Source organism: Anabas testudineus, chromosome 17 (assembly GCF_900324465.2).
Source record: "Anabas testudineus chromosome 17, fAnaTes1.2, whole genome shotgun sequence".
NCBI lineage: Eukaryota > Metazoa > Chordata > Actinopteri > Anabantiformes > Anabantidae > Anabas > Anabas testudineus.
The window spans coordinates 6,468,621-6,489,660 of record NC_046626.1 but is presented as its reverse complement, the minus strand read 5'-3'; the positions used below and the strand labels follow the sequence as shown (position 1 = coordinate 6,489,660).

Here is a 21,040-nt window from a genome sequence, read left to right as displayed (position 1 = left end):
CAAGGTGAAAAGCATCATTATGCTATGTGGGAATTATCCTGGAAAACAGTCGTGAATATGTAAAACAAAAATTTATGCTCCAGGCTCTGAAAAATTCCCTTTTACTCCAACTCTGGCTGACTGCTTTGTAAAAACCCCTCGTTAGTATCAGCATCCGTCCTCAGAGGTGTGTGTGTGTGTGTGTGTGTGTGTGTGTGTGTGTGTGTGTGTGTGTGTGTGTGTGTGTGTGTGTGTGTGTGTGTGTGTGTGTGTGTGTGTGTGTAGGAGCCAGCATATGGCATTAATTGAAATAGGAGGAGCTGGAGGAGGGGCTTTCTTGGAAGGCTGTCGCTGGACTCCCACTACCCCCGTAGAAAGGACCCGAGGATGGTGAGAGAGGAAAAAAAAGAGCCGAGCTGCTGCTGATAAAAGCTCCAGGAACCAGCGCATTTTATAACGACACGACCGTGAAGTGAAGCACTAGAGTAACGGTGCCGTAAACGCAACACTGTGATAGCAAACCGGCAAGTTTTGGTTTGGTTTGTTCTGTTTGTTTTTTTTTTTCCTCATTCAACTTAGTTTGAACCACAGAAAAGGTTTTAAATGCAACGTTGTTTGATCTATGAGAAAACGATGGCAGCGCAGACGAGGAACGGCGGGAGCAACAATAGCTGCAAAGACCACAGCAGGAGAAAGCTGCTGGTCGGAGTGGACCTCTTCTGTCTCTTCTTAGGTGAGAGTCCCTGTAACTCTGTGATCAACAGGAATCAGCTGATCTTTATAAAGTGGCGGCTTCATGACTTTAATATGCATTTGTTTCATTGTAGGGAACATAAACGTGTAACCACTAGTTACTTTGTTGTTGTCTAAATCTGTTCCTGCAAACATGGCTAACATACTATACAATATATGAAGTTATATTATTATAATACTTACATTTAACTGTACTGTGTTGATAGTATCGATAGACTGTAATGTTTTATTTGGTGTGTTTCTTATTAGCCTCACTCGACTTGTGAATTAGCCACATTATTTGGGATCAATGAAGCCCTATCTATATCTCAGGCTTCACTTGAAGCTAACTTCGCTAAATGATACTTTCACAGTAAAGTGTCAATTAAACTTAATTATAAGATATATTGGGAAAAAAAATAGCATAACATACAAATTAATGTGTTACTGTTACTGTTTTTATATTGATTGTTCTATAATTATCTACTTTTCCTGTCTAGGGTATTTTTTAGTTTTAATTTTTGCTTGTTTTTTTACTATTGTTATTTCTCTGCTATGTGAACAGAGCATGTTAGTTTCACCTTTTCCTTTTAGGAATGAATGGACTTTGTCTATATCTAGACAAACCGAAAGCTAACCATCACATGTAAACCGTGGCAGTATGTTGACAACCTTTGTTAGCTGTAATGCTGTGTTGTAGCTACACCAGCTTAACGAGCTGTGTTAGCAAAGCAACAAGTGATGCCCCATTAGCAACATAGCTGCTGCCCCCCAACCCCCCCCAAAAAACTTTGTTTTCCTCGGCCAAAAAATGTGCTTGCAAAAGGGAAACTAATTAATTCACTGCTCCACGTTTCCTCGGTGTCCACCCACACCTGTACTGTAAGTATAGCCCTCCCCTGCTTTGCTTTTACTGCTCTTTATATTTTCCAGAATGGCTCACATTCCTCCCCAGCAGGAATTCACTTGATCTCAACATCTGGCATAACAAATCTATATGTGGACTAATTGAAAAGGTCAGACTAGGGTGTGTGTGTGTGTGTGTGTGTGTGTGTGAGAGAGAGAGAGCTTGTTCACTGCAAGTCTTGTCATGTTCAACAGCTGCAGAAACTGGGTTATGTTTGATGCAGCCAGCCAAACATGTTCTCCCACTGATGGTTGAACCTAAAAGTCCTAAAGAAGGGTTCTCCAGTCACTCAGGCCTAAACCTTTGACCGACAACTGATTTCCGTCATTTGTCTGCCTATATAGCAATATATTTCAGATGGGCTGATCTGTGCTTAAGTGTAAAGTCATGATAGCAAACTGCAAAGCAACATTCAGCTGCTAAGATAAATCTGTTGCAACTGTGTGGGAAAAACAGCAGTTCAGATCAGTTCAGTCAGATCTACAGCATAAACATTTATTTTTTTGACAGCCTATATTTACTTTTAGTCTAGTTATTGTCTCTGTGGAGGGTATGATTTGCATGATCTGTTCTGTATGTGTACAGTACCTTCCCACAGAAAAGCTTGTCAACAAACCAGCAGTGTTTTTATGGGTAAAATGTGGTTTAAAGCGGGCGACCACGAGAAGGAAATGGTGGGCCAGTGCTGGTAATCACCACTCTTCAGTTCTCACACACTGATTGCAGTTCTAGTATTACTGCATCCAGGGATATTTATCTCCTGCTCTCTTGTGTACATGAACAATTTCCAGTCACTATAATCCCAGTAGACTCTCAGCGCCAGTAAAGATAACATTAGTTAGTTGACTGGAGGAGGACGGCACCCTGATTATAATGTGATTGGAGATAATATAAATCCTGCAAATAGTATTGTTTGATTTGTTTACATTAGTTTTCGTTGAGCCAGTGAAAGCCAGCAGGTGGCTTTCACTTTTTAATCTAAACAGTATAGGGCTTACACTTTCACCTATATCTGTTCACAGCCCATGTTAACCCAGGAAATAGACGTAGTTTTGTTGTTTCACAAAAAATCCCACCACCTTACACTTTGGAAAACATTTTTGTTACTGTATGTGGGAGGCATTTAGTGGTTGGTGGTTGAAGTTGGAGCAGTAAATCTTACTGGAAAATATCTCAAATCCACAGAAGTAACACTGAAACTGAAAGTATCTAAAAATAACCTGCAACATGATCAATCTCAAACACGTTCTGTCTAGTCATGCAGCCACTTTATGGCCTTTGTTATTGTTTTTGAGTAATTGGCCACTTGAATCACAGTTGAAAATAGCTTTGAGACGTTACTGGGAGGGTCTCAGTTTAATTATCAGTGTATTATATTTGTCATAATATTGCTTTTGAATGTGATTTTATTTTAGTCACAAATATATACCAAGATGCTTAAATACTGAACTAATTCTACATGTGCTCACATGTCTAAATATTGTCTGAATAAAAGGAGGCCAATATACAGTATTTGTGGTTTTGCAGCAGGCTAGACTGAAAGACTGACAGACGGCAAGCCGGTTGTGTGTGTGTGGGGGGGGGGGGGCAAGGTAAAAACAACTGCATCTGTGTCTACACCACAACCACTTCAGACATATGAGTGAGAGATCTCTGCAAGTGGAAAATGTGTGGCTGTTTGTTTTAACTTGTAGTTTTGGTGAATGCCTTCAAAATATGGTGGAAAATTCAGTTCATCATGAGTTATACATTGATTCTGGTATTTACCAACTGCAGCTACATGAAACTGCTGTTTGCTGAACTGGAAGACAGGCTAAACCGGAAAGCGTAGGAATATCTAGCCCGTTGATTTTAATAAGTTTACTAGGTTAAAACTCCAGCTGTTTTGTTTGTTTCTGTTGTCTTTGAGTTGGTGTCGAACTAATGCGAAAGACATACCCACACTTGCTGACTGGTATTGTTATTGGCAGGACAAGAATACTTTCCCACTCCTCCTCATCCCCCCCTTGGCTGTTAGAAACGGGAAGGGAGGAAGAGGGTAGGAGGGGAAAATCCCAAGATGCCGTAGACAATGCTGATGCTGCACAGTTTAGACGGATGGAAGGGGTCAGGGGACTGAGCCGTAGGAGAAAAACCCTGCAGAATGTCTGGAAAACAGGACCTGGTGGTGTCTTGTTGTGACTTTTTCCTTTCTTTTTAAGGTACTTAACCCAATGCAGGTTCTTTAAAAGCTATTAACACTTAATAAACCCACTTGCCACCACATTGTCTCTTTCTATGAGGCTCTGCTCTTTTGCCTCTGGCTTTGTGGTTAGTATTGGGTCTTTGAATGTGTTCAGAGACTGCTGCAGAGGTCAGGACTCTGGGGTTAACGTGATTCTTATTCGGCACATGAGAAACAGAGTTTTTTGGACAGGTACATCAGTATATAGCCCCTGTGAACTGCTTTTTGCTGACGACTGTGTGCTGGACAGACTAAGCAAACTAAAGAATCAGACATTCAGGTTTCAAAGTAGAGTTTATTTTCATTGCCACAGTGGTTTAATACCCTGCTCTTTCTTTCCATCAGATTTTCTTCAGAGCCAATTGTTGGTATTTGTTTTAAGAGAGAAAGTTAATAATGTGAATCCTACTGAATTTGAAGGGAAGGCCAGTGTTTTGGAGTTCCCATCAGACTGCAGAGCTCTATGTGTAACCTGAGCTCGACCCAGCTGGACCTTCAAAGGCCAAAGTCAGCTGTGTGTGTATGTGTGTGCACGTATGTGGATGTAAGGGGTTGAGGGGCTCAGCAGCAATTGATGTGTGTGTTGACATTTGGTTTGAGAAATCATGCCCCCGCCACCAGCACCATTCCGCCTTCAGCAGCTCTTAGCGCTGACCTCTACACCCTGGTGTTTTTCAGCTTTCTGAGACAGAGCAAGAGAGCGTGTGAGAAAGTCGGCACTGATGTTTGTTTTTCTCTGTATTGGCAGATTGCAGAATTATTCAGAGAGAGACTTGAAAGCTGCAGGATCAGTTAAATGCCACTTTGAAGTGATTTGAAAGTGTGTTTTCAAAATTCTGTCAGAGATTTGACGCCTCTCCTGAGTACCACATTTACACTCAAATTTCAAAGTCCTCCTCTGATGCCTGTAGTAATGGGGGGAAATAAGCTGTCCTTCTTGGTGTGCATCATAGTTACACCCTTTATGTTTGTTGTCAGGAGATAAATAAGATCTTCTTGCCACTTTACGTGGCAAAAGACACTAAAGTGATCAGACGCAGACATCCCCCACTACATTTTTAAAGTGGTTCTTTTAAACTGCACTTGAAAGTGTCAGCCGGAAACCACAGAAAATTCTTAGTGTTTGTGTTTTTGTTTTTGTTTTTTTACTCTTGTCACTTAGATGCGGTTGTCTCTGTAAACCTTTTAGCGCTAACACATCAGCTGATGCCATTCCAAACGTAAAAAGTTCGCAAACGTTTAAAACGGTAATAAAGCTTTGATTGTGGTGTTTACTTTAACAGAATGTATTTTCATTTTCTTTTCACAGCACCAATGTCAGTTTGAAAACAGATGCTGATGCATGGCTTCTGGATTAAAGGAGTTTTTAATAATTTTTTTATTTTTGTATAAGTATATCTGCTTGTCTCAACTCTTATGTACTTTATGTATGCTTGCTTGTTTTTCTGTTAATGCAGCTGTCCATTGTTTGTTTGTTTTTTAAAAGCTGTCTGACCTGCGCTCATATATCTGTCCAATCATGCAGTGTTGCTTGTTGCCGTGTTTTTGCACAAATCTCCCTTCCCGCCTTACCAAAGAGGATTCTTCTGCAATGACGACAGCATCACACTGCCCTTTAAGAGCAGCACAGTGTCCAACACAGTGCTCACAGCCGTGGGCGTCATTGTGCCTGTGGTCTCAGTAAGTCCTGGTGGGGTGCATCAAGAGAACTAGAGAGCATTTGTTGGGACACTCAATTCATCCAGTGGTTGACACCTGAAACAGCATGATTGGTTTAACAGGCTCTGACACTTAGTTGTGCATGCTGTACCTCATTAACAGTAAATCGTCTATGCCGTGTCTGCTAAACATTTTTCAACACATGTTATCATAAGCTTTCATTTCCTACCCTACTGACAGTCACCGGTTTCTATGTACTTCACCACTGTCAGAAAATTTATTGTAAAAGTAATTTGAATATAAATGTTGAAGAGAGCTTGGAGGTTCATCAAAACCTTACAACCAGAAGGCTTTAGAGCTGCAAGGGCTGATTATTCTCTCAATTAATCAAATTATTAATTATTCCACATATGACCTGCCCCCACACAATTATCCAAAAGCTACATTTTTGTACTTAAACACAATCATTTAAAAGTATTTCATCATCTGTTATGTTAACTTTGTCCATGACAACTGAGAAAAGCCAAGAGATGCTGTTTAAACCTTAGAAATGTAGTAAGTGGACCTAGAGTTAAAGGTTTGTAACCTTAAAATTAAAACTAATAGTTTCATTTCAAACATCTATCAATGTATTGTCATTCCCTGGGAAAGTTATTGTTGGAAATCAACAGCTCTGTAGAAAAAAGAAACACAGTTGAAAAAATATATTTTGTGCTTTGGAAAATGACAGACAGTGGTGAATATTACTGTTACGGTCCTAGATCTACTAGATCTGGAGTCTATATTTTTTGATTAGTCGCACATAACAGCCACAGAATGGATTGAGCCAGTTCCAGATGTTCCCTAGTTAACTCTTGCTTGTACCTACTGCCTCTATAATGTGTCTTATTAACCGAGCACCTCCATCTCTCTCTTTCTTCTTCACCCATCCCCACCCCTGTCTTTCTCTCCATGCCACCCACTGCTTTATCACACTAGCCGGCCTGCCTTTCTTGGTCATAGAGACCAGCGCAGTTCAGCCTTACCGTAGAGGGTTTTACTGCGATGATGAGTCCATCAAGTACCCGGCCAAAAATGGAGACACCATTAGCGACGGTGTGCTTAGCGCTGCTGGCATTCTTATCACCATCCTCTCTGTAAGTCACCTCACTTTCATCACTAATATCATCATCACTTCTTATGTTTAATTACTAGCAGCACCTACTGTACTGACAACTAGATGTTAATCATATCATTTCTCACCCATCCCATCAGTGCATTTCTCCAAATCCAACAGCGAGTTCTAGTTTGATTTAAACAGAACATTTGCAAAAAGTAATTTATTTTTAAAATATAATGTTGTTATGAATTGTGAACTGTTGAATGAGTTATGTGTTTTATTGGGTTTCTTTTTTTTCTTCCACTAAACCACACACAGTCACCGCACTCTTGATCACAAAAATACACTTGTGTATCACCAGTCAAAGAGCTTTAACTGAGATTATTATACATGAATACTAAAACAACATTTTACTTATCTCTGATTGGCTGTTGCTGACGATCAGTCAGCAACACTTGTTTAAGGCTCTGTTTGCTTAAGATGAATGAGATGGCCCTTCAGAAATTAAGTCTCCTGAGAGAAAACAGTGACAATGAATCCACAAATCTACATGGTACTGTTATCGTATACTCCAAGCCATTGTAGATCAACTGGCCAAGTGTATTTTACTTACTAGACAAAATATTAATAATATAATAAACACATTCAATAAAAAATAAATTATAGTTTCATGTATATATTTCATAGACATAATAAGGAAAATCTGAAACACAGACAACCTACGGTCTGTACTGTTCCTGAATACCTCGCACTAATTGCCGGATTGTATGGCAGACAGAAGTAGACGCTACAGTTTGATTTTAAACCCGCACAAAAAAAAAAGCTCCACATACATCATAAAGACAGGAAATATCAATTCCAGCTACCATGTTTAGTTGATGGCACAGAGAAATATCCACTCGGCTATTTGATTACCTTGGTGATGACAGGTCTCTGTGTGTGTGTGTCTGTGTTTTGCCAAACTCCAACACAGACAGAGGAAAGACGTAGAATCCCTGTAATACAGTACAGAATATTGTTTCATTAAATGACTATTGTGCTACAGCACAAACATTGACCCGCCAATGTGGTGGATAGTCTTACTCGCCAAACGGAAAATCTACCCACATTTGGAGCTTGGCGGGTGGTAATTCTGGACTCGGACTATAATTCAGAGTCATTTTACTACATTTCCCACAGGTTGAGCTTAACACACCATATACAGTGTACCAGATGTGTGTTTTTTCTCACAGTTCTTCAGATATTATTCAGCCCATATATCTGTTTGCTGAGTGAGTGACTGATCATTGATGTTCTCTTATTCTCAGTCTCTCATGATGAAGAGACCTTAACCTCAGTTAGACTGCTCAATTACTTATTGTACTAATTTACTTAGTACTTATTATAATTACTGTAGGATTGTTGCAGCAGTGTTGGATGGTAAATTATCAAGTTACAGGTTATCCTTTGCCTAATGCTGCAGTCATGTCATGTCAGCAGAATGTGAAAGATAAGAATAGTTCCTGTTGAGAAAATTTAGGTGTGTTAATGCAGTAATCCAAGAGGATCATCCAATATGTTGGTTCTGCTGCCGCTAAAGTAGCTAACTTAGCTAATAGACTTAGCCTACTAGTTATGGCATGCTATTATTGCATTGGCTGCATATTTCTGCTTGTTACTGCATATATACAAGTTACATTTCTCCAATAGCTCTCCCTGTAGCCAGTAGTGCCCTCTTCCTGGAGAGCAGACAGCTCTATGGGCTTGGGGCCATAGGGGTTTTCATGGTGAGAGGGAGTCCTGGCTCCGTGTAATTATGGTTGACGCAATGGTTGTTTGGTTAAATACTGCGATTGGTGGGGGGGAATTGTGGTGAAGGCCTCAAACAAGGAGGCTTTGCCAGATATCTCATTTTCCCCTGGCAAAACGTGATTTTACGGTCTCTCCCCTACAGCTTTCTGGCCAACCTTTGTGTTTTCTGAACCAGAAAACTCCTCCATTAGGTAATTTAGTGATTGATTTCTCATCGAATGAAATGCAAGAGGTCTCATCCTTTACAATTTGTAAAGATGTTTTGGAAGAAATCATAGCACCATTTATATAGTCTACAAATCTGCGTTTTGCCTCCGTCATTATCTCTGAGGTTTCACTTTAACAGCTATGTATCCTACAATCCCAATTCGTTCACTAATTCACATAGTAAGTTAAACCTTTCACACAAGGGGAACCAGATGTGTTTTCTCCTCCATCCCTGTTTCTCTTGAAAGCAGCTGGACCGTATCGAGCTGGCTCTAAAGGCCTGGATGGTGGAAACACCACACTGTATCAGTTTGTTAAATCTCTTCAAGGGCTACCCCACTGCATAGACTGTTTTCCCAGAATGAGACTAGTTCATGCGCCCCTCGAAAGAATGTCTGATGAAACTAAGATACTAACATGAAAACAGCCGAGACATCCCTCGTGAAACTGGAGCCATTTCGGAGAGACTGCCAGAGCGCTGAAAAACAAACGTGCCCCCGATGTGTGCCTGGTGGAGTCTGGCCACCAAAATCAGACACGTCGCCTAGCTCAGCGTTTCTGCTGATTAGATCCAGCGGTGCCTCCCCCACTACCTCCCTCTCCTATTTGACTCCTTGTTCCTTGTCTCACCTCTTTCTTCCCCTTTCTCCTTCTTGTTCTTCCTCTACTTCTCCTTTTTATTAAGCCTCTGGATTTCTGTCCTCCCTTCTATGATCCTTCCCTCAGTTCTTACATTTTCTCACTACTCGTCTCCACACTTTCATTCGGGAGCAGTTGGAAGACAACAGGAGAGAAGCGAGTGTGGATTGGGAAGACATATGTTTTTAGCTTTAACAGCTGTTCTAAGTTATGGCAATCCACCTCCCCCTAAGTGCGCCTTACCTGTCAATCGTCAGTTTTAGACTGTGGTTTATTTACACACTCACAGAAAACTATACTATGGACAGTTTGAGTTGCCTCCCACGTTGCCTCACTGTTTTCTCTCAGAAGTCTAATGACACAGGTAAATACATTTAACCATAAAGCAGATGTTTTCACAACACTTCAAGAAATCACTGCATTTTACCTGTCAGAAAATCCTGATCCAGCCATCCAACAATTTTCCAATGGGGGTCAATAAAACACGTGCTTATTATTACAGAATCACTTTGTTGCATATTTTCACAACAAGTTTGCCAATGCCTCCCCTCTAGGAGGTTTTCTGAGATCATGAGAACTTTACATTTTTAAAAATGTTTAAGACCTTCTACACGCTTTATCTTTATGCTTCAGAAATTGCCTCAGGCCTAGCCTAATGATAGCTCAGGCTATTATTATATTAAGCAAAAAAGGAAATCATGTAATGGAGTGTACATGGAATTGTAAGAGTTAGAGAAATTGCTCCAGCCAACACCATTCCTTAAAAACCATGGCTCTCTTGCACTCACATTTTCACTGAGCACTCAAGAGATGTAAATAAAGTGCATAGGAATGGGTGATGACAGGGCCTTGCATTGTTGCAAAAAACATTAAACAGCATTCACTGATCTAACTCCATTTCCACCCTCAGATTGTCATTGGAGAGAGTTACAGGATCTACTTTCTGAATGAGGGATCCAAATCTTTTGTAGGCAACCCCTACATTTCCGCCCTCTACAAGCAGGTTGGAGTGTTCATCTTCGGCTGTGCCATCAGCCAGTCCTTCACTGACATTGCTAAAGTGTCAGTGGGCCGTATGCGCCCCCACTTCCTCGATGTGTGCAAACCTGACTTCTCCACTATCAACTGTTCCCTGGGATACATCACTGACTATGAGTGTCAGGGGCCAGAGAGCAAAGTTCAGGAGGCCAGGTACAGTAACAGGACTACATTAATAATAAAAGAATAAAGCGTTTGTAGTGTGTTGTATTTGTATAGTTGTAGTTGAATAGTGTCTGTCAAGACTAGAAGCTGTGGCACAATGCTGATTTTCTTCTATTTTTCTTAGGAAGTCTTTTTTTTCTGGACATGCATCGTTCTCCATGTACACCATGCTGTATCTGGTGGTAAGTCACTCAGTGTTTTACACATGTGCTTTCTCTTCTCTTTGTCTCCACACATCTGTACGGTATATCAACCCACACTTTTGTCTGTGTTGCAGTTTTACCTGCAGTCTCGTTTCACCTGGCATGGAGCCCGCCTGCTGCGCCCCCTGACCCAGTTTACCCTCATCATGATGTCTTTTTACACCGGCTTGTCTCGTGTCTCTGATCACAAGCACCATCCCACTGATGTCCTGGCGGGTTTTGTACAGGGAGCCCTTGTGGCCTACTGTGTAGTGAGTCATTTCTTTTCATGATTCATAGCTTGTAACAATAGTAATATCATAGTAGCCACTCAACTATAGGGACACACCAGAAAATAAACAGAATTGAGATGGGATATATACACTGGGCATTTAATTTAAATTAAATGATGTCAAGTATTTGAATTATAGAGGTCAACAGGTATATACAATGGGTTGTTGGTACAAAACAAAAGACTGACATTTACAATTGTGTAGAAAATACCTCCCCTCCAGATCTAAGACTAGCTCTTATATTTTGTAGTTATTGTTAACAGCATTAATTGTGATTTCAAATGTACTACTTTACAGTGTTTTAAATGTAATCTCTGTCTTCCCCAGGTATTCTTTGTGTCAGACTTGTTCAAGCCCAAAGGTAGACGTTCTACACTTTTGCCAACTCCAGTGAAGAAAGAACTGGTTCCTCCAGCAGACATCAGAGAACGAAGCAACCACCTCATCATGGCATAGAGATCACATGTAATTGTGAGCTATGCCGTTATAATCACTACTACAGCCACTGGTCCGTACTGGATAAATAAACTCCTCAAAATGCAGACAAATATGGAGGCATCACAGAGGATGAGAAGAGGCTACAGAAAAACCATCTACCAACTTAATCTTTTTAATGGAAACGTTTTTTCTCATCTTCACCAGACTTTTTAATGTGGAAAAGAGAGAGTACCAGGCATATTTGTCCTTTCTCTGTCATGATTACTGGAGATTCTCCTCTGTGAAGGCCTTTCCATGCACAAAACTCTAAAGTCGAACAAAACTGAGAAATGGCAGCTGGTAACGAAGCTATGTGTGGCATTTGTCCAGCATGGGACCTACATTAATATTCCACTCACTCACTGTGTGACTAATACAAACATCACAAAGATACAAATTCCTTGATTTCAGGAAGGATATTGTTTAGAGTTTGGTTTTATTTTAAATATAAGCATTGTATGTGTGATTTATAGCACTGTTATAGCTAAACTCAGTACTGTTTGTCACCACTTGAATGACCTGAAGTGAAGCTTTTGGAAAGCTTTGTAAGCCTTTTAAGTTTTTATTATGTCCAAAATGTGGTGGTCCTACAAAGGTGCACATCAGTGACATTAGGTGGAAAGTACAGTGCAGTATGTGTTGGATGTGGGCCTCTTTCTGCTGGCTAGGACGAGCCCCCACTGAGCCATTTAATGAAATGACTGTTATATGTACCAGATAGGTGTTCACCAGTGTGAGAGTCAGAGTGAGTGTGAAAGTGTGTGTAAGGTGTGTCCCTTGCAAATGTTCATGTGTATGTTTGGGTGAGGCCTTTCTGTGTGTGTGCCAGCATGTCTTAATGTCATGTCTATATATTTCAGTGTTTATAGCCCCTACATGTGTGCCTCTCCAGCCAGGGAGCAGGCACCTGCTCCAACAGACACGCAACTTGAGACTGTGGAAAAAAGCCCCACATGTATTACATGTACTTAACTGTTCCTCATCATAGTATTTACTGTAGGCTCCACAGTTATATTCTTCAGAATAAGACAGGAACTACAAAATGGTTACATATTCTGCAGTCAGTACTAAAGCACATTTTACAAAAAGAAAGCTTAATTATTGTGGCACATTGTAATGTGCTTGATATATCATAAAGTCTTGTAAAGCAACAAAGCAGAGTTGGTTTTAAGACTTTGAATTTTAGTAGACGAAAATCACTGCGTTGAATTTGAAAATAATGACAAAGAATGAATAATGATTGTGAAATGTTTCCTCGATTTTGATGGAACCACTGACACTGTCGCTGTGACAAATTGTGATCCGAGACACGTAGACAAAACAGTCCCGTTCCTACCTAGATACAAATTGAAAATGTACCATAGACAGCATCAGCAAAGTCTGCATGCTGCCATACATTGGCTAATACACTATTGTGTAGCATGTGTCTTTTGTATAAAAGGAAATCCACTATGACTTTGGGTTGAGACCTGTGTAAATGTACAACATGCTACAAGATCAAGCTCTCGAAGCAGAAAACTTCAGTACATTTTTGTATTGTTTTCCATATTTTTGTAATGCCTTGTGAATTTTTGTACAAATGTATCAGAGATAAAGTGTCTTCAATAAAAGACAAAAAACCGAGAGCAGTGTTGTATATTATTTATTTTACTCTCTGCGCCATACACCACAGAGGACGATTGTGCCCAAAAAAAAAAAAAAAAAAGTAGTAAGAACTTTTGAACTTTAATTCAGTAGCCACCCAACTATGTGTGTGATGGGGCGAGCTGGGCGTGGGGCAATGGTAGACTTCCATGCTCGGCTTCCTGTGGGGAAATAGTGAACATTCCTGACTTTAACCCCTCTCCCCTAAAGGCCCTCTGAAATAATATAGACTCAACACAGAAACTAAGCCAGGGTGGCTAAACACATTCTTGTATGAGGAATCCTTAAGGCAATAATTTGCCTTTAGTGTCTTGTATTATCCTTATAGGTCCCTTTACCAAGAAGAAAAACCGTATAAATCATTTACTGTCCATATTGACCCTCGACAAGAAGTGTTGTGTGCCAGCACATCATGAGCTGGGTTTTAGTCCATTGTGTTCACATGGTATCCTAAGCCTAAGCTGATTGATTTCACTGTAGATCAGGCACGTTGTCCAGAAGGAGATTAGAGCTGATTAGTTTAATAAGCTGTAAGATGTGTCTCGTTTTTATGACCATACCAGGGGTGATACCATTGTGTAGCAGCTGCCTTGTGTTATAAGTCATTTCAGTGGCACAAGACTTCACCCTGAATAATGTGTCTGCTTTGTGGGACACTGGAGTTTTCTTTTTACTGTAATTCTGTTTAGCTAGTCCATCATTTTAGTTCAGCTGTTAAATCGATTGCCAGAAAATTCAATGATGATCCCCAGAGGATGAACCCTACCTACTTTGTTAGTGCATGAACTTTTCCACTATGCACACTACAGGGCAGAAATTCCCCCGACAGCTGTTGAATAGATTGCATGAACTTGGGTACAAGGAAACAAGTCACTCTCTTTCTTTATCTCCTATACCCAACATAAATTAAGTTTGAACCAGTGCTGAACCACTTCATTATACCAGCAGTGGTGTAAGGTTTTCTCACAGATATCTTCAGATGTAATTGGAAGTGACAAAGTCTTTATACTAATTGTTTTTTTAGGGGGGGAAAAAAACAAGAGTCCCAGTCTGTAGTTTTTTCCTGTTTTCAGCTGGAGACATTTTTCTCGTTGGGAATCAAAGATCTGTCTTGATCAGCAGCGTTTGACTTTGTGATAAAGGAATCCCTCTCATGTGGTTTGGGGGGGGGGGGGGGGGGGTTAAACCCGTATTATTTGTGAGGTAATTAGTCTGAGTTATTTGCAAATTCTTCTCGTGAACTCTGTAGCAGTGTTGTGGTCGCTCTGATGAGATCAGTTGCTGTATTCTCTTTCTTGTTTACCCCCTAACAAACACGCCACCAACCTGTCTCCCGCTAAGCCTGTTGTGAGTTGCAGTTGTTATCAATTAAAGGACTTGCACAGATTTTGCCCAGGTGGCTTATGGTGCCTCCTTAAATTGTCTTTTCACAGCGTGTGAGCTGTTCCTGGTTTTTCTTTTGTGGTTCGGTCTAGCTATTAAGCAAGAGCAACAACAAATCAGTTAAAAAGTCATAAATTGGCAGCAAAAGCAAAGGAACGACATCAGACCTGAGTCATTCTCCTACTCCGTACAGTACTTCAGAAAGCTTGGCCTGCCTGCTCCCTCACTCAATTTGAAGTGTGTCAGAGTCTGACGCCACATGACATTATTGGCAGTGGTTGCTGGGGTCATTCGCCCTCGCTCTGACAGATGGAGGGATGCTGTTAGGAAGTGAAGCACACCCTCCGAATGCCCAGGCTGATAAGTGACCCCATTACAGCTCCACCGAGCATGTTTTTCTTATTCACGGAACACCATGATGACGGCTGGCTCCCCAGGAGACCTCAACTTTTAAAGCCGTGCCAAGCCCTTGGACTTTTTTGGAGCTTTTCTTTACTCCAGCTCAGGGCGCATCACTATCAGGCTGAAACACTTATGTACACACAAAAAATAAAACGCACCATCTCTTCAATTCCACTAACTATTTATAAGAATAGTCATTACATGTAAATGTTTGGAGTGGTCTGAAACAAAAATATGGCAAAGACAGCAGTTATGCTTAATGTGTTATGTCCATGCCCAGAAGCCCTCAGTCTTGGAGGACTTGGGTTGCCGCAGCTGTAAGTAATTCTCTCTCTTTCCCTCTTACTCTGTTCATCATCCCACGTGTCTGGAGAATGTAAACATCAAGGGGGAGGCGAACTGTCTGCCATCACAGCCTTTCCTACATGAGATGTAGAGGCAGGGCTACACTGACCGGGACTCTGGGCCTGATACATTTGAATGTACACAGGCAGTAAAGTCTGATTAGGGCTTAGATTCCAATGGTACAACACTTTGTTGACAGTTTAACACTTTCCTGAAGGTTTTCCAAATCACCATTAGCATTTCAGCTTCACGTGGGATGTGTAATTTTTCACAACCGAGAAAACTGTCAGGAAACCATCTCTACTGTTAACGAGGTATTCATGGTCCTTAATCAGACGACTAGATTTCCTCACACACTGTTGTTGAGTTTGTGAACTCTATGATAAAGAGTGCTGATGATCACACCACCAAATATTTCAAAAGCTACCCAGATGTCAATTATATTTTATGAAACTCAAAAGGCTCAGTACCATGGCGTTTGTGGAATACAATCATACTCACCAGAGGATGATCCGTTTTAAATTTGGTGATTCCAACAACTAATGATATCATATCACGGCAAACTTTCCATCTTCACCCTGTGTCTGCTCGGGTTTTCTTCAGGTACTCTGGTTTTCTCCCACAGTCCAAAAGCATGTTAGGTTAATTGGTGACGCTAAATAGGTGTGAATGGTCTGTGTGTGTCTGCTCTGCGATAGACGGGCGTACCTGGAAAAGCAGTTAAGATAATGGATGAATGGATTTACAGCTCATATTTGTGAACCCCACAGGATAAATGACAAGGTTATACCTCTGTTCTTCAAACGGGGAATTTCATGCACGACAATGAAGCCTCGATAAGATTTCTCACAATTCCAAAGTTAAACTCAAAATTCAAAGAAAAACAGATATTCAACGTCCCCAGAGGATGATATATGTTTTCCCTAGTAGCGTCATGCAACAGACAGATTACTATGCTGCATGTTAAGAATACCACCATTCCTCACAAGAGGAGAACTCCAAGAATAGTGACTGGAATTGGTCTAACAAGTATTGCGGGCAGTAATGGACAATGGTTTAACAAGCTTGAACTTTTTTTTATGTGCTGTTTTTGATCTGATGTCACAATCAAGTCGTAACGCCATAAAACATCTAAACACATACCAGCACGTTATGTAAAAACCCAAACGTGAACCCCCACCCACCCAATCCCAAACCCTCAAACTGAATCCCAAGGCCATTTTTCTCCCTCTGATTTTATTCTCTGTTGAAGAATTTGAACAAATTACCTCCATATGTGCCTAAAGGAGCCCCATGGGAAAGGGGCCAAGAGGAATATACTGCTGACAGAACACAAACATTGACCTCATCAAACATTGCGAACAGCGTGCGCTGATGCTCTCCATATGCTCACCTGGCACTGGCAACCGTTCGCTGACAGCACAACACCTCCCCAGTGATGCTCTTTATCTTCAGATGCCACATGTTGCTCAGTATCTGACATGAGGAGGCGAACGGAGGTCTGCCACGCTGGTTGATATCAGCAATGAGGCAACATGTCAGTATTTAGAGGAGGGCCTGTGTTTCCTCGGATGTTCGAATGATAAGGTAATGGAGAGATAAAGACCATTCAATGTGTCAAATCAAATGCTTCTTATGGGCAATGTAATAGAAGTGAAAGAAGTTCCAGAACAGCCCTGTGTGTGTTTTTAGGCAGTAACCAGAGATACGGCAGAAAGGGGAAGTGAGAGGAAGAAAAAATGGAGCAAAGAGGAAGGCAAGGTATAGGTTTCCTCGTGTGATTAACTTTAAATCTCAGGTACCACACTAAAACATGTATTGCGTTTGGCACCTAACCAGACTCTTGACCTTGTTCATTTTCTTTCTCATGCCACTTGGCAGGCACTTGATTATGACCTTTCGGGCAATAAATGCACGTCTCTAGAGAAAGATCGCTTACAGAAAGTCCTCCTGCCATATAAGAGAAAAATCACCCAGTCACATTCAGCTATATTTCATGGAACCATCAATGTGTCTGGAGCCCTAGTCCTCCCTCGGGGCTGACCTTCCACGTTAGGAATGTGTGATTCACCAGGGAAGGGAAAAGGGTGGACTGCGCTCCTATCTGCGCTGTAACAGAGCTTCAGGCTGGTCCAGAGGAATCCTGTCAGTGGGTTCTGCCAGGCTGCTCTAACGCCACAACACGCACAGCGAGAGTGAGGGGGGAGGGAAAATCCAGGATTTGGCAATAACAGACTTTCTAAGTAGAAATAGAGCTATTAAATTGCAGGGGGGGGGTTATTGTGTAGCATTCCAGTTGGATCTGCTATTCAGCTGTTTGACAAGTCTTTTAATAGTGCTTAGATGAGATTTAGAGCTCACGGCTCACATAATAATGAAAACAGTGCAACTGGATGGGAAATTACAGTAGTTTTAAGCTGTGTCACAACAACACTCAATCAAATTATTTTATAGTCAATTCAAACACTTACGACAGCTAACTGGATCATATTGACCTCTATAGTTAAAGATGTGACAGATAATGTGAATCCAAATGAAACTCTAAATGCTGAATTCATTTAGAGTGTCACTATATGTGTTTAAAGCTGCACTAATCAATATTTTTGATATCACGAATGTGCCAAATGACTGTGTATAATGAGACAGGGGTCACGTGCAGTAACAAACCCACAGTAAATTATCAGTCAGTCGTGCTTTTTCCCTCCGCTCTGCTAAATATTTCACCATTGTTCAGCTCATTGTCTTGGTTTTATGACCCGGCAACTTACTGTTTTCGTTCACTCTCTCTCTGTTCTCATTGTTTCGTAAAGAGCTAGCTATTTCCCTCACAACAAAAAAGAGATAACCTGTGAGTGACTTCTAGACCTACATTTGTCAAGTGGACACACACAACCGCAAATGAATGATAATGTTACACTGCTTACAAATGGACGAATGGCTTACAGACAAATCAATAAGGCATTGATTGAATAACTTGCATTTTCACCCTGTGGTTTCACCCTAAAATAATAACACAAAAATTATTATCTTTCACGTCTTTATTGAGAACAACCATAAAAACCTCATGGTGTTGGTGGAAAGTATGTGAACCCTTCGAATTAATAACTAGTTGACCCCCCCACCACCTTGGCAGCAATAACTTCAACCAGGTGCTTCCTGTAGCTATGGATCAGACCTGCACAACATTCAGGAGGAATTTTAGCTCGTTCTTCCCATTCATATACTTTGGACGTCTCATGTGTGTGGCTCTCTCTTCAAGTGGTTCCATAGCATCTCTGTTGGGTTGAGGTCTCTGCTCTGACTTGGTCACTGCAAAAGGTGGATTTTTAGCTGACGTACAGACATTCTCACAGTATTCTGTGTTTTTTTTTAATACACTTACATTTATCTTCCCCTCAATCACTGTAAGCTGGCCAGACCCTGATGCAGCAAAGCAGGCCACCATACTTTAGATGATGTTTTCATGATGGTATGCTGTGACTTTTTTACACCAGATGTGTTCTTTACAAATACTTTAAAAATAGGCACATCATATATGTTTAATATTCTTGAATGAGATGAAAATCTGATCACATTTTATGACAAATTAATGCAGAAAACCATGAAATTCCAAAAGGTTTACATACTTTTTCGTGCCACTTTGAATATATAAAAAATTTTCTGTATAAAGTAGTGCAGTTTCATCAAGCCCTGATTTTTTTTTTTTATTTTTATTTTTTTTTTGAAAGTGAAATATGTGCGTGGCAGTATGATACCAGTCCTCAGTGTGGTTTGCACTCACTTATGGCAAGATGTTTCTATTTCCTAAGTTTTACCATTAATACCATGTCACACCGTGAAAATTACAGTTTTTGAGTAAAGATGAAACCATGAGTTCCTCCTATAGCGCCCCTTAGTGGCCAATCTGCATGAAACGCTATCATATAGTATATATATCATCATATAGTATTCTATAATAACATTGATTGTTTGGTTTGTTTAGTTTAATTGTATTTAGGAGCTACGCCATTGAAATGACAACATTTTCATCCAAAAATTACAGGACAGCGGTAAGAACTGTTGTAGAATGGGTGGTACCATTGAATGTGGGGTGGTCCAAATAGGGTATGTACCAAATTTAAAGATGTTTTGATGCAGCATGATAAATAGGGAGTCAAGGAGTGTTTTACAGAAAGTTAAAAATGGAAATGGAAATCTAGTCAGACGGAAGTGGGTGGTGCCAGTTACAAAAGGTTTCAAAAGCATCCAAGGAACAGGAGGAAAAAAGATTTTGCTTCTATCACTTATGGTTCAGGAGTCGGGAGAGATGTATGTGAAGTATTTCAGCATGGAACAGCTCTCCACAAAAAAATAATTTAAAAAATAAAAGTAATAGCACGTCTGTCGTCAGTAAGCTTCACATTTAAGCAGTGGAACCATGTTTCTACCTGATAGCATCAAGGACTTATTCACTTACAAAATTTAGTGCGGAATAATATTAATAATAATAAATAGGTAAGATAACATAGTGCTTTCAGCAATCAAACAATTACATCTGATTATTAATAAAATCACTAAAATGGCCAAACATACAGTAACATGACTTTAAGTCATGTGCCTAAATAGCCAACTACCAGACTAGTGAGCAATAAAAGTGAAATACAACGTATAGTCAAAATTAAAAGATAACGTACTTTTAGTGCTAAATCATTTCCATGTGTGGCTGCTAAATTTTTACGCCATAGCAGAATCTGTGGAAGGTTTTAAAAACAGCTATAAAAATGTTTTATTATTGACCGAGATATAGTAGAGATGGTGAATGTATATTGAGTTACAGTGCATGCAGTATTACCATAAGATCTCACAATTTCAGGCTATAATGAAGATTAATTTGTTTGTTTGTGCATTTTATGAGGTCACAATGTGAGGACACATTTTACAACAGCATGTCCCCATTTACATTTTCCATCATGTGTATTATCCCACTAACAGCGGATGATGTCAAGTTAGTGCACACGACACTCAGTGAATGTAGCAAGAAAAAAGGGGGAATGCACATGCACAGTACATCAGGTGCTTTTCAAAAGTCCCTTTTTAACCTCTTTACCCCCACAGGTCCTTCTGAAAGTCTGATATTACAGGCACGTGTGTGCAAAACAATGTGACCTCTTGTGCAATAAAGAGTGAATATGTGGTTTTCTATGTGCAGTCATCAGATATGAGAGTTTGTGCTTGATGATTTCACTATTATTCAAATAACTAAGTAAGAAGTAAGTCAGCTGAATTCTTTCATGTGGTGCAGCTTCTGCATTTTGTTCTTTAGTTTTCTGTTATTTTCAAAGAGATGACAGGATGTTAAGAGTTTGCAGACCTCTCCTTTTTGCTTCTTTAGCTCCTTGTAACCCGGGGCGATGGAAACGAGTGATGCCTGGCCGTTCTCCTGGGATCTGGGATGAAAATCCTGTTTAATCTCCACAATAACATTCCCCGGGGTTATTTATTCAGGAATGTTAATGTGCTTAGAATCCACTGGCCCCTGTGGCCCCTGACACGGGCTCCTCTAGGCTTTCCTATCAAGCACTAGATCAGGCACAGCGCAAGCCCGTTGCTGCCTCTACCATCTGTTCAAACAACAAAGATTGATGCAGATGGAATCTATCGACGCCTGCCGTCAGACAGCACGGGCTATCTGTTTGTGTACAAGCCTGCGTTTGGTTTATTCTCACGTCGTTGCTTATACTGCAATTTAACATAAAAATACGCACGTTTGGAAGTTGCAGGCCTTTCAGCAGAAATTCGTGGTATGCCGACTAACAGCTATGCTTCATGTCATGGTTTGAATTGAAACAACACAATAACAGGATGCAAATGGGCCTCTCCGTGCATATGAGATCC

The 21,040-nt window shown here is 40.5% G+C and overlaps 1 protein-coding gene across 2 annotated transcripts; it reads left to right on the top strand.

Annotated features, from left to right (window-relative positions):
- The first annotated feature begins 290 nt into the window (after positions 1 to 290).
- Positions 291 to 12,322, top strand: LOC113171621 (phospholipid phosphatase 3-like). 2 transcript variants are annotated; one of them, XM_026374106.1, is made up of 6 exons: positions 291 to 712; positions 6,480 to 6,637; positions 10,148 to 10,428; positions 10,565 to 10,622; positions 10,718 to 10,894; positions 11,243 to 12,322. In XM_026374106.1, the coding sequence occupies exons 1-6, from the start codon at positions 583 to 585 to the stop codon at positions 11,369 to 11,371; spliced, it is 933 nt and encodes a 310-aa protein (XP_026229891.1). In that variant the 5' UTR covers positions 291 to 582; the 3' UTR covers positions 11,372 to 12,322. The 2 variants fall into 2 exon arrangements, with proteins under 2 accessions (XP_026229891.1, XP_026229892.1); XM_026374107.1 differs by lacking the exon at positions 6,480 to 6,637 and adding an exon at positions 5,368 to 5,522.
- Positions 12,323 to 21,040: the final 8,718 nt, after the last annotated feature.

What these genes read in the sequence shown, in the direction of transcription:
- LOC113171621 (XM_026374106.1), top strand. Translation starts at nt 583, where the DNA reads ATGCAACGTTGTTTGATCTATGAGAAAACGATGGCAGCGCAGACGAGG. An exon ending in CCTCTTCTGTCTCTTCTTAG is followed by an intron (nt 713 to 6,479) that starts GTGAGAGTCCCT and finishes TTATCACACTAG; the next exon opens with CCGGCCTGCCTTTCTTGGTC. An exon ending in CCCTTGTGGCCTACTGTGTA is followed by an intron (nt 10,895 to 11,242) that starts GTGAGTCATTTC and finishes TGTCTTCCCCAG; the next exon opens with GTATTCTTTGTGTCAGACTT.